The 12,450-nt window shown below is 41.0% G+C and overlaps 1 protein-coding gene and 1 non-coding gene across 2 annotated transcripts; one reads left to right on the forward strand and one right to left on the reverse strand.

Annotated features, from left to right (window-relative positions):
• Positions 1-2,489: 2,489 nt before the first annotated feature.
• On the forward strand, positions 2,490-11,514 carry LOC109207730 (serine/threonine-protein kinase SAPK10-like). Its single transcript, XM_019370714.1, has 9 exons — positions 2,490-2,802; positions 8,096-8,170; positions 8,251-8,352; positions 8,432-8,485; positions 8,585-8,677; positions 8,826-8,918; positions 9,653-9,757; positions 9,833-9,931; positions 10,858-11,514. The coding sequence occupies exons 1-9, from the start codon at positions 2,626-2,628 to the stop codon at positions 11,131-11,133; spliced, it is 1,074 nt and encodes a 357-aa protein (XP_019226259.1). The 5' UTR covers positions 2,490-2,625; the 3' UTR covers positions 11,134-11,514.
• Positions 11,515-12,057: 543 nt separating this feature from the next.
• TRNAW-CCA lies at positions 12,058-12,129 on the reverse strand. The gene has a single exon. It is a non-coding gene; the product is annotated as a tRNA-Trp (tRNA).
• Positions 12,130-12,450: the final 321 nt, after the last annotated feature.

Genomic DNA, 12,450 nt, shown 5'->3' on the forward strand with positions numbered 1-12,450 from the left:
AGAAATAACGAAGCTTTGACGTGATCACAGTGAGCGGCGAAAAAGTGCGAGCTAGCGTAATTTGAGAGAATATGACTAGTACATTATTGTAGTTGCTCGAGAGAGAATTACGATAAGTCGAGTGCTCATGATCAGTAGAGAATAATTAGGTGAAGTTATAGAAGACATAGCAGGAAGGACTCCGATAATTGGGGAAATCATAACTCTAGACCTCCTTAATTTAGTCTCCAACCCTTAGTTTCTTTAGTTGATAAACTTCTATTGCTTTTTGATAATTATTACTCCCTCCGTTTCATATTAAATGAGGTACTTTCCTTTTTAATCTGTTCCAAAATAAATGAAACATTTCTAAATTTGAAAATAATTCAACTTTAAACTCCTCATTTTACCCATTTTACCCTTAATGAGAAGCTTTTATAACCACACAAAAGTCATGGCCTTACAAAGCTCTACCCTTTAAGCTTTTAAGACCACAAATTTCAAAAGTCTTTCTTTTTTTCCTTAAACTCCGTGCGGAGTCAAACTACCTCATTTAGTTTAAAACGGAGGGAGTATTTAATTAGTTTAAGTAACTTAAAAGTTATTCGAGCTTGTCCTCTTGGTGATATTGAACAGTTATAGCTAAGCCTTAGTTCTCTGTGGGATTCGACTCCGGACTTTTAGACCGGATTATATTTGCAGCGACCGCTTATCCTTTTTAGGATTAAAGTTGAGCGTGATCAGGAGACAATCTGTGCATTTGTATTTTCAACACAGGATAAAAGCAAGGGTGACTAATCATAAGAAACTGGTAATGAATCATCATGCGCAAATTGATATAGCACAACCGAGTCAGTTCCTTCTGATTTTTTGTCAAGCACTTTGTCTTCATCGTTTGCTAAAGTTGTAGTGTCACTATTTGTATAATCTATAGGTTCAAGTTCAACAGAGTCCGAAGCAGCCTGGATTTTAGGAGACGGAACTGAAGATGGCAATTCACGAGAATCACGCTCGTCAGCTCCATTAGACAATTTATCGAACACATTGGCTGCCTCTGAGTTTCCACCGTTGAAGGTTGCTTCCAAGTCAGACGAGTTTGGGACATGGTTCAGAGTTGCAACTGGAGATACAGAGGTCGCTTGTGGAACCAATGCGGCGTAACTCACGTAGTCAACACGGGCTTGTGAAGTATCTTCCCTACTCACCGAATTTGTGAACGTCCGTTGTCAAAATCGTATACGCAATTTTTCTTTAAAATGCGTCCAATCGATGAATGGTTTGTTTCGATGCAACCAAGTGAACCAAGCAAGAGCTTCACCATCAAGGTAGAAGTAAGGAAGAGGTAGCCAGTCCTTCTTTGAGAAGCCAAGGTATGTGAAGTACAACTCGGCCCGAAAAATCCAGCTATCCGATCAGGCAGAAACATCTTTGTTGTTGGAGTCCTATGGATGAAAGCCCCAATGTAACAAAGCGAGTAACAACCAAGCCAACTAGCTATATTGATTCACTGAACGAACTACAAATAATGGAAATTGCAATGAAACAGTAAAGGAAGAATAATTGAGAGATAACAGAGAGGGATGAGAGGACAGAAATACACCATAGAAGAAGGGAGATGAGAACCTTAGATGCACTGCAAGGAGATGAGAGGAACAAACATTTTCTTCTTCAACAATAGGCATATCCCCACAATCTCAGACCACCGTCCCTTTTAACAAAATCATTACGCCCACCAATCCAGCTAGATCCCAAATTAACGAGGCCCAATTATTTGTTCTCAGCCCAATAGCTATTTGTATGACATTGGGCTGGGGCTGATTCTTAACATTATATTTGTAAAATTTCAGCGTAATATGCTGGAATTTGATTTGTTATGTATGAATTTTAGCATAATGTGCTGAAATTTATAATCTGCTTGAATTCTAACATAATATGTTGGAGTTTTATACGCATGAGTTACATGATCTAGCATATTATGTTGAATTTTTTCCGTGTTTCAGCTACGGGTGTTTTTATCTAAATTTTATTCACACGCCAATTTCTCAATTTGGGTTCTGGCCATAATAGAGGCGAGACCAGAATTTTATTTTATGGGTTTTAGATCACAATCTTTTTTGTTTATTGGGTTTTGGATAGACTTTTTTGTATATATTATATGAGTTTTTTTAATATAAATATTAAATTTAAGCTAAAGTTATTGAGTTTCCCGAACTCATCTAACTTCGCCCTTGACTTGGTCAGGATGATAATAATTTGACTTCTGTCAAAAATAAGGGATAATAAGACCCCTACAAAATTTAGGTGTGCAATTGATAAATATCGCCAAGTTATGTATTGTCCCATAATTGTTTATTGCAAGCTGCCTCTACCCATTTCAAACAACAGAATGTGAACACGTGACTAAAATCATCAGGTGTTTGTCGCAGTCAGCCAATAGAATAAAAACAAACCCCGTCGTTTCAAACGGCAGCCTAACAAAGTGACGCCGTTAGTACCTTTTTTTCCCTATCTTTACCTCCCTTCAACGTCAAATATAACTCCCCCGTCTCCTCTCTTCTTCTCCCCACAGTCCTCTACCAGAAAAAGCTGAAATTCCAAAAAAGTACTCATTCGTCTTCACTCACAGCTCCATATCCCTTGTTCGAAATGGATCGGGTTGGAATCGGTGTGGTACCGGGTATGGATATGCCGATCATGCACGACTGTGATCGGTACGATTTTGTTGACGATATCGGGTCGGGTAATTTTGGAGTTGCGAGACTCATGAGAGATAAGCAAACTAAAGAGCTAGTTGCTGTAAAGTATATCGAAAGAGGCGATAAGGTTAGTTTCGTATTACGAATTTTGCATTTGAGTTATATGTAACTTGTTAGTGTAATGTATTAAAGTTTACCCATCAGTTACCTTTTAAGTCACTTGATTGTGTATATATTTTTTACAATTTCAGGTACAAAATTTAAATTCAATTTTGAATTTAAGTTATATGCATGTATGCTGTAATGTAGTTCTTACCACATCAGTATAATTTAACCTGTTATAATATGTCATTTACCATTAAAGATTTGTATACGGTCGAAACCGGACTCATCTATTGCATGGCAGACTCGGGACTGAAACGTGATAGATTGAAGATCGGTCCCAAGTTCCATCGAACCAAGGTACGAGGTTAGAACATACGTCTTCAAGATCGTCGAGCCCGTAACTCCGGAACCTGCCCCGACTCCGAATAAGCTCGAGGAAACATTATCGGACCAAATAACAGAAGGCCGAAATATCCGCAACCGGTCGGATCACGGCGGGAATCTCGGCACGTATCAATGAGGGACTGATTAATTAGCAAATCATGAGATTTCTTACCTTTCATAGAATTGTACCTAAAGTAGGACTCTCATACTATATAAAGGGGGTCTGATTATTTGCAATGGACACTGTAACATTAACTTAGAAGCAATATACTGCTATTTTCTCTTTAAAGCTCTATTTCGACTGTGACTTGATACTGTGGTCAAATTACATCCTATCCAAGGGGGGCCTTCCTCTCAAGGCTGTTACTGTCCAATTCGTGCGGTTTGAACTTACCTTATCATTTGTTATTTGCAATAATAATTTAACTTATTGCTTTGAATCAATTTACTCCACGTATCCTTAAAACCACTTATAAATTCAATTGTTATCCGACCTCGAAGTGCAATACCGGGGCCACTCCATTCTCATTGGTTTACGGCGCCGAAGCTCTAATACCGGTCGAAGTCGGAGAATCAAGTATCAGATTCCGATATGCAACAAAGGAATCAAATGACGAGGCCATGAATACGAGCCTGGAGCTATTGGATGAAAGGCGGGAAGCCGCCTTTGTTCGGTTGGCTGCCCAAAAACAATGGATCGAGAGATATTACAACAGAAGGACCAACCTTCGATACTTCTACGTCGGGGATTTGGTACTAAGGAAGGTCACGTTGAACACTCGAAACCCAAACGAGGGAAAGTTGAGGTTGAACTGGGAGGGGCCGTATCATATCATCGAAATCATCGGAAAAAGGATCCTACAAACTCGCAACGATGAACGGGGAACAACTACCGAGCAATTGGAATGTAACTCACCTAAAACGATATTACTGCTAAGGTACGACCCCATTTATTTTCTTTTATTTATATTTCGGACTAACGCTTGCAGGTAACTGACAAAGAGTGGTGCAAAGTTTTTAGGTTTGAAAGCACGCGTTGCACTCTTTTTCCCTTGAACCGGTTTTGTCCCAAATGGGTTTTCCGGCAAGGTTTTTAACGAGGCAACAATGGATCGTGCTAACTTAGAATCGAAGACCTATCACGAATCGGTGTCGAAGATCACATTAACAGTATCCGAGGCTTCTCTATAATCAACTTCGAATACTGGGGGACATTATCCTTGGATATCGACTTTAGTAAGGGAAGAAACTTCGTAACCAAAGGGTCTCGATCGATAGGATTTATTGTAAGGGCCAAACAGTCAAATGAACCGTGCCCACATAGATTGCTCGACCCCCGACGCAAAGCTTGTACACATATGTAATTATGATACACAAGAATGAAAAGAAGTCTCTTCCTTGCGGATAAGTATCGTTGCCTTTTTAAGTTTTTTGCATTTCTTAAGAAATCCCTTACTTCCGATCTCCTAAATGTATCGAGCCAAGGGCCACGTTAGGCCGGGTTCATGCGGTCACTCCCACCCGGGAACTGCTATCCGAAACCAAACTCGGACGGTTCGAATTATCAGAGCTCGAGGGCACAAGTCCTATCAGGCTATGCCCGAATTTTAAAGGCTAAGGCCACCTCCACTCGGGGACGGTTATCTTAGGCAAGCTACGGCCATATTAACACGGCTCAGAGACGTCTGAGACCCGTAATAAATACAAGGCCTTCCAAAAAGTTTTTCATAACTGGCTCTAAAGGCTACCCTCGACAAATTATGACTTAAAAAAGTCTAAGTACTTTGGGGAAAGAAAACTTTCGGTCACACCGAACCCCCACGATGCCTTAAAATGAAATAAAGTTGAAGGCAAGGTTTCTTCGAGCCTCTAAACAGAACCCAACTACTTCATGCTAAGGCACTTAGATCTTTGCAAATAAAAATAAGGCAAAGAGAAAATTTGAAAGCTGTTGAAGGGAAAGGTCTTTGTATTCATAATCAGAAATTTCTTTTTACAAGGGCCGAACAGCCCGATGAGAATTTTTACAAAGGCCAAACAACCTCAACAAAAATACAAAAAAAAAAAAACCAAAAAACATCTAAAAGCCTAAGTGGCATAGTCTTCGTCGGGGGCAACATCATCAACTTCAGGATCTCCGCCACCTTCGGACTCACTCAAGTCTTCGGGCTCCTCGTCGTCTTCGGGATAGGCCAACTTTTTAGCCTCGGCTTCGAGCTTTTTGGCACTCTCGATCTCATGAATCTTCTCAAGGGCCTCCCTTTGAGACTGCCATTTAGCATGCTCAATGATGTCCTTTGCCCGGACCTGAGCCGCCTCGGCGTCGGCCTTATAAACGGCCACCATTTCCTCGGCATCAGCTTTTATTACTTTGTCCTCTGACTTGACCGTTTCGAGATCCTTGGCCAGACCTTCCCGATCAGAGACGGCCAAGTTTAGCTGGGACTGGAGCTCTTCGATCTTCTTGGCCTGCTCCGAGAACTTCTCGCTTAAACCTCGAAGCTGAACCTCAGCCGAAGCCAGTTGTGCTCGGGCGGTCTCCTTTTCTAAGGCCAGGCGGTCCATGTTCTTTTTCCACTCTTCTGCCTCGGCCTTTACCGCATCGACCTCTGCCTGAAGCTTTCCAATTTGGTCAAGCTTCTGTTGGACCTGCGGGTTCGGACCATTAGCCGCCATGTCTGACTCATCGTCACTATCCTCAAAGACTATTCTTACCTGCTCGGCCAGGAGCATGCTCCTTCCGGGCCGCCTCCAGCTTAGCTTGGAGTTTCTTGACCTCCCCCTCGCGTTGCTCATTGAGAAGCTTGTAAGCATCCGTCCTCTCGATGAGCTCTCGGGTCTCGGCCTCGTAGTGGTTTAGTTCTTAGTATCGAAGAAAAGTCTCGTGATGGAGTACTAAGGCCTACAAACACGAATGAAAGGGTTACGATAATTCACAAGATTAATCTAAGTACATAATAAAGGCGTCAAAAGGCATTCGAAGTTTCCCTGTTTAACGCCTGTTGGGCTTCATTGAACAGGTAGGACGCTTCCACCTCGTTCATCTTGGCCTGATCCTCTTCGGTCACCAAGCACCGAAGGTAACTTGCGACTCCCACGGGGGCTGAAAGGACCCGGGCATCCTCCGGAATGGACATAATAATTGTCCGCTTCCGACTAGGATCTACACTCGGAGCTGGGAACCGGTCCACTAATTTCGGACTTGAAGAAGGCTCGCTGGTTCTCGAGGACGGACTCTTCTTCGGTACAGGTAAGTCGCCCAACCCGGTGATGTCCTCCGAGGCGGAAGAATCCAAACCATCTAAAAGATGGTCAAAGGGGTCTGCCACCTCTTAGGGCCCCTCAGCTGGGCGCCCTTTTAGCGTTTGGGCGTCACGGATCATCGAGTCGGTAAATAGTGGTGACTCGGAGAGGTCTATCACCCCGAGCGCATCCTTTGGAGCATTATCCTCCGCTCGATAAACACCAGTCGCAACATCTTGATCGGCCTCCCTAACTTGGGGCAAAACGGCCTCGCCCCTCTCCGGCTCGGAGGCCTCGGCCACTGCCCCCTCAGCAGCCTCCCTGGCTTGAGGCAATGCGGTTTTGCCTCGCACATGGGCCACCAGCTCGAAGCATCTTCTTCTTCTTCGGACTCATCCCTTAGCCGGTGGACTGAGTCCGATGGGAGAGCGCCAGTGCTTTCCTTGGATTTACGCGCCAGCCTCCTCTTCGATTTTTTCTTCTCCGAGTTCGGAGAACTCGGAGGCCTTCTCCTCTTCTTTTCCTCGCCCTGCCTCGGAGCAGGGGACTCGGCGGGGCTGTCCTCATTGCCGGTCAGGGGCCTCATTGCAATATCATTCCCAAGGCCTATAAAGAAAAAAATATGAGTAAGCTCAGAAGAAGCCCAAGTGTTGTCTATTCTAGGAAAGGATCTCGCTCTGAGAACCGGCCTCCCACCGGCCCTTTGAAAGTTTGTGCCATGCGTGTTCGGAGTAGGGTTTCTTGGAGACGATGCCCTCGACCCATTCCCCGAGTCGAGGAATTGCCTTTGGAACCTGAGCAACAACTACATTGCAACCAAGTATCGGTAAGAAACTGAAAAGGAGAACGAAAATATTGAATTATGGGAAAAGAAGAACTTGACTTACGTTTTGTGTTCCACTCTTCGGGGAACGGCATGTCCTTGGCTGGGATCAAGTCCGAGGTCCTCACTCGGACAAATCGGCCTAGCCAACCTCGGTCTCGATCCTCATCAATGCTCGAGAACAGGGCTTTGGTGGCTCGGTGTGCAAGTTTGATTAGTTCCCCCTGGAAGAATCGGGGACTGTACAGGTGCATCAGATGATCGACGATGAAAGGGCACCCGTCGATCTTGCTCATGAAGAATCAGAGGAGAATGACTATACTCCAGAACGAGAGGTGGATCTGACCGAGGCACACCTCGTACCTTTTGCAAAATTGCATAATCACCGGGCCCAGTGGGCCCAAGTGGGTAGTGATGTCTTCTTCGGGCACGGGAATCACCGCGTCTTTTCCGGCCCAGTTGCAATCCTCTATGACCTTGGGAAGTATATCCTCGGTGATCGAGCAAATATACCTAGATACCTTCTCACCCGGGCCGGGAACGGGTGAAGGCTTCTCAACCTTGAAGTCAGCGGTAATTACGTGTAATTTTCTTGATAAACATTAATTACACGTAATTCAAATTCTGGAAATAGAGAATGATAAACATTGCTCTATGTCTATCTGAATTATTCTCTTCTTAATCTGCATTCTGATAAATAACTGTGACAAAATAGTGATGTAAAGTGGTGCAAGAGTTGGCAGTTTGTATTTCAACTGAGTTACCCCTTGCTTTTGTTGTCCATGTGTAAGGTGGAAATTTATAACTGGTAATATCTTGCTCCATATGATAGCTGCTTTTTTATCCATTCCCCTAACCATTGCAGATAGATAAAAACATTCAGCGGGAAATAATCAATCACCGGTCCCTACGGCATCCTAACATAGTTAGATTCAGAGAGGTTTGACATTTACTTCAATTTTAGATTCTAAATATAGGATATTATATATTGATGATAATCTGCTTAAGATTTTACTCTAGGTTATTCTGACGCCAACTCATCTTGCTATTGTGATGGAATATGCATCTGGCGGGGAGCTTTTTAAGAGAATTTGTAATGCAGGACGCTTCAGCGAGGATGAGGTTTTTAATCTGCTAACTGTACATCACTTTGCTATAATTGAATGAGATTTTTGGGATTACTTAATGTTGTGGCGTGCAGGCTCGGTTCTTTTTCCAGCAACTTATATCCGGGGTCAGCCACTTCCACTCAATGGTAATGAATCTTCATACACTCTCAATCCATTCTATATTTCAGACCTTGAGATCCATTGGATTGTTATTCAGCTTGTTTCTGTTGTATTTCGCGGTGAAGCACGTATGCCATCGGGACTTGAAGCTGGAAAATACATTGCTTGATGGAAGCCCTGCTCCTCGTTTGAAGATATGTGATTTTGGGTATTCCAAGGTACAATAACCCCCAATAATTATCCATACACTGACCCATGTACCTGGTTCAATTTTTATCTTGAAATCTGGATCTAGATTCCTAACACGTTCAATATAAATGGAAATGTAAAATCATAACTATTTTATCATTATTGCCACTTGTGCAGTCCTCTCTGTTGCATTCACAGCCCAACTCAACAGTGGGAACTCCTGCTTATATTGCTCCAGAAGTTTTTCTAAGGAAAGAGTATGACGGCAAGGTAAATTAGTTTATTGCACAGTTTAACAGTAAGTCATAAATTTATCTTCCAGTATGAGCTAACTTCTAGAACATTATTCAACTGTAGAACCGGAAAAATCTCCGACAAATTATATGAATCTGTCTTTCATGCTTGAAGCGGTCTTTCGTTCTGAGTGAATGTGTTAGTTAGTTGTAATGTGGAAAGTCAGTCCAGTTGAGCATTCAGCTTATGCCTGAAAAGAAGGGGAAAGGTGTAGGTATATTTTTTCCAATGAACAGAGGTGCAGTGGGTTAGATTAAGTTCTATATTCAAATAGTTGGGTTTCACGAAGCAGGGAAAAATTAGTATGAGGAGCTCAAAAATTATAAATTCAGGGACAGAACCGTCCTTTTCTATAGCATAAGCTCCTATTAAGTAGTTCGTGTTAGTGCCAGCTTATTCTGAAACGGCGATACAATGTTATCCCACCAGCCAAATTATATCATGAGAAATGGACCTTCTATGTGTGTGTATTTGAGGGATTTTGGCATGCTGATGAGGTGAAGCGGGAAGGACAATTCCTGTATCCAACCTTGGGTGATAGTCAGCTGAAATCAGGTTGACATCAGTTTGTGGATCAATAACAGTTTCATAGATCTCGATTCTTACTATCTGTTAATTTGTTTCTGGTGTGTTTAGTACTTATTTGGTCCATTTTAGGTCAACTTTCAAGTTCAATTGGCAACATGTCTCAATGGTTCTTTTTATTTCAGATTGCTGATGTGTGGTCGTGTGGTGTTACATTATATGTGATGTTAGTGGGTGCGTACCCGTTTGAGGATCCTGAGAACCCAAAGGATGTCAAGAAGACAATAAGCGTACTTCTCAAATCTTATGATAAATCTTTTACTATTTTTTTGCTGCACATATTTATCCGTTGCTCTGATACACAGAGAATCTTGAGCATGCAATATTCTATTCCAGATCACATTGAGATATCTGAGGAATGTCGCCACTTAATGTCAAGGATTTTTGTAGCAAATCCTGAACAGGTTAGTGGTATTTTTAAGAATTCATGATACCATGTAAACTGCTTAGTGGTTTCCAGATTCAAGAGATTTTGGGTAGCCCTTATGGTGTTCTATTTGTTGTCATTCCATTAGGATTTCAATTAAGATCGGCTGCAGATTCATCTGTACTATAAATAATCAACAACTATGCTATTGCTCTTGTTTATGTGAATTAGCCCTCTTCAATTAAATATGTCCCATCTCTCTTCTATTTCGCCTACTCAATTTGGTGAAGTTTAGACATTAGTTTTCCTTGTGTTTGGTACTGATAGAAACAAGTGATAGTCAGAAAGTTGGTTTGACAAGAAGATCATATCGCAACTTAAACTTTTAAAATGGCCAAATAAATAGATAGCCCCATAAAGTTGTCACGATTTTTTATTTAGACACCTCAACTCAGGCTATTACCTAATTAGACACCTAAAATAGGCTCAAAATGTGCCTATTGAACATCTTGTGCTGATGCGGCACAATGAGTGAATTTCACTTGGAGTTCAGCGTGTGAATAACTAAAGTCTATTTTTTTCTTTCTTCTATTTTACACCTCTCTTCTTTGTCGCCAAATTCATATTCCGTCAGGCAGCCTTTCTTTTTATCTGCTCTTTGCTAAAAGCACAAGTATGGCTTCAGAACCTAAGAACAACCGAAAATACCATAAACATGCATATGTAAATGTAATTAACCAACAAAACACACTCATCATCATATCTACTCAAAGAAGGATAAGGCTTATCTGATTGTAATTAACAAAATACATAGCAAGTATCCGGTGGATTAGTCGAGGTCCACACAATCTAGTCTGGACACCTTGATTGTTCAAAAAAAAAAAAGAAAGAAAAGAAGAAGGATAACGCTTTTCTGATTGCAGTTATGATGTCTGCCTTACTCATTTTCCTATTTTTGAACAGAGGATCACAATGCATGAAATCAGAAATCATGTATGGTTCTTGAAGAACCTTCCAGCTGATTTAATGGATGATATGATGATGAGTGACCACTTTGAAGAGCCTGACCAGCCTATGCAGAGCATAGATAAGATTATGCAAATAATCTCGGAGGCCACTGTGCCACCTGTGGGCTTGTATAATTTGGAAATGCTGGATGATGAGTTAACTGACTTTGATTATGATTCTGATCCTGATATTGATGTTGAAAGCAGCGGGGAGATGATATATGCAAACTGAGTGATGCTATACTTGTAAAAATCTCAATTCTTGGAGAACTTTTGGGACTTGTTGGTATTTGAGTTTTGTAACTAGAGAAGATATGTTTAAGCACGACTACGGGAGAGTGATTGTAATGCTTGTATATAGTCGTTTGGTTGTAAAATGGCTTTTTGCATGCTATAGAAGGAATTGGCTTTTATGTGGGAGAAGGATGCTGGTGGTTGAAAACTGTTGCTTTTTATGCTCAACAGTGAAAATTCCAACAGCTCTTTAAGTGTTATACAATGTAAGTTCTGTAACTTTTGTACTTCGCTCTGTATGTGTAACAAATCATTACGATCTTTGTGGTTTTATGTTGAAATGCTTGTAGCCTATATGGAGGATCATTTAATTGCTGAATTAGAAGCCACTGCACTCTTTAAGTCTTAAACACCCTTTTACTTATATACGGTGCTGACCTTTCTCAGGACTAAATACAAAAAACATCTAGGCTACTGACATTTAATTTCTTTTGAATCTCGAAATGGCAAATATTGCAGCTAAATAGTGCGGAGCTATGTATTCATCATAAAATTGTTTCAAAAAATAAAGTAAGAGGACATTGTTATAGTATTTTTTTTAGTAGGTTTTAATCGAATAAACCGTTTTGACAAAGCTATTTAGAGAGAACAAATAAGTTATTTCAAAAAGTGGGATATTCAGTTCTGTACTTTTGGGGTTCTCAAACTATTATTACTTGTGTGATTGATTAATTTCGAGCTCATGAACTCCATTAATTTGAGTGTTCTAGCAAAAAAAGTATTGTCAAGAAATTTTATCAAACCTCAGAGCACTCAAACTATATTGAATGTCGCCTTAACTCGTACATAATTTATACAAAGGAAGAAACAGCTAACCAATATATAAATAAAAAGAGAAAAATAAAAATAAAAATATGGGAATTGAACCCTACGTGAAACGAACACGCAACCTTCTGATCTGGAGTCAGACGCGCTACCATTGCGCCAAGGATCCACCGTGTAAGACTTGTCACACTATTTTATTTATGATTACAAACATGTTTGGTTCTGCCAATTTTGCTAACATATTCCTTGTAAATTTACATTTTTCCAGTATTGATGAAAATTTCAAATATATAATGGGGGAAAAACAAGTAACGCGATAGCATTTTGGGAGCTCAAATTCGTCCACAGTCCTTACAAGGAGAAGTTTTAACATTAATTGTTCAACTAGAACAAAAAAGCGAAATGAGAAGCAAATTATGGGTATTTTTTCTGCAAATTTCACCCATCTGGAGAAAAAGCTCTTTTAGCGTTGGTTTGTACATCCTTTTTT

The sequence above is a fragment of the Nicotiana attenuata genome, unplaced genomic scaffold (genome assembly GCF_001879085.1).
Source record: "Nicotiana attenuata strain UT unplaced genomic scaffold, NIATTr2, whole genome shotgun sequence".
In the NCBI taxonomy this organism is placed as follows: domain Eukaryota; kingdom Viridiplantae; phylum Streptophyta; class Magnoliopsida; order Solanales; family Solanaceae; genus Nicotiana; species Nicotiana attenuata.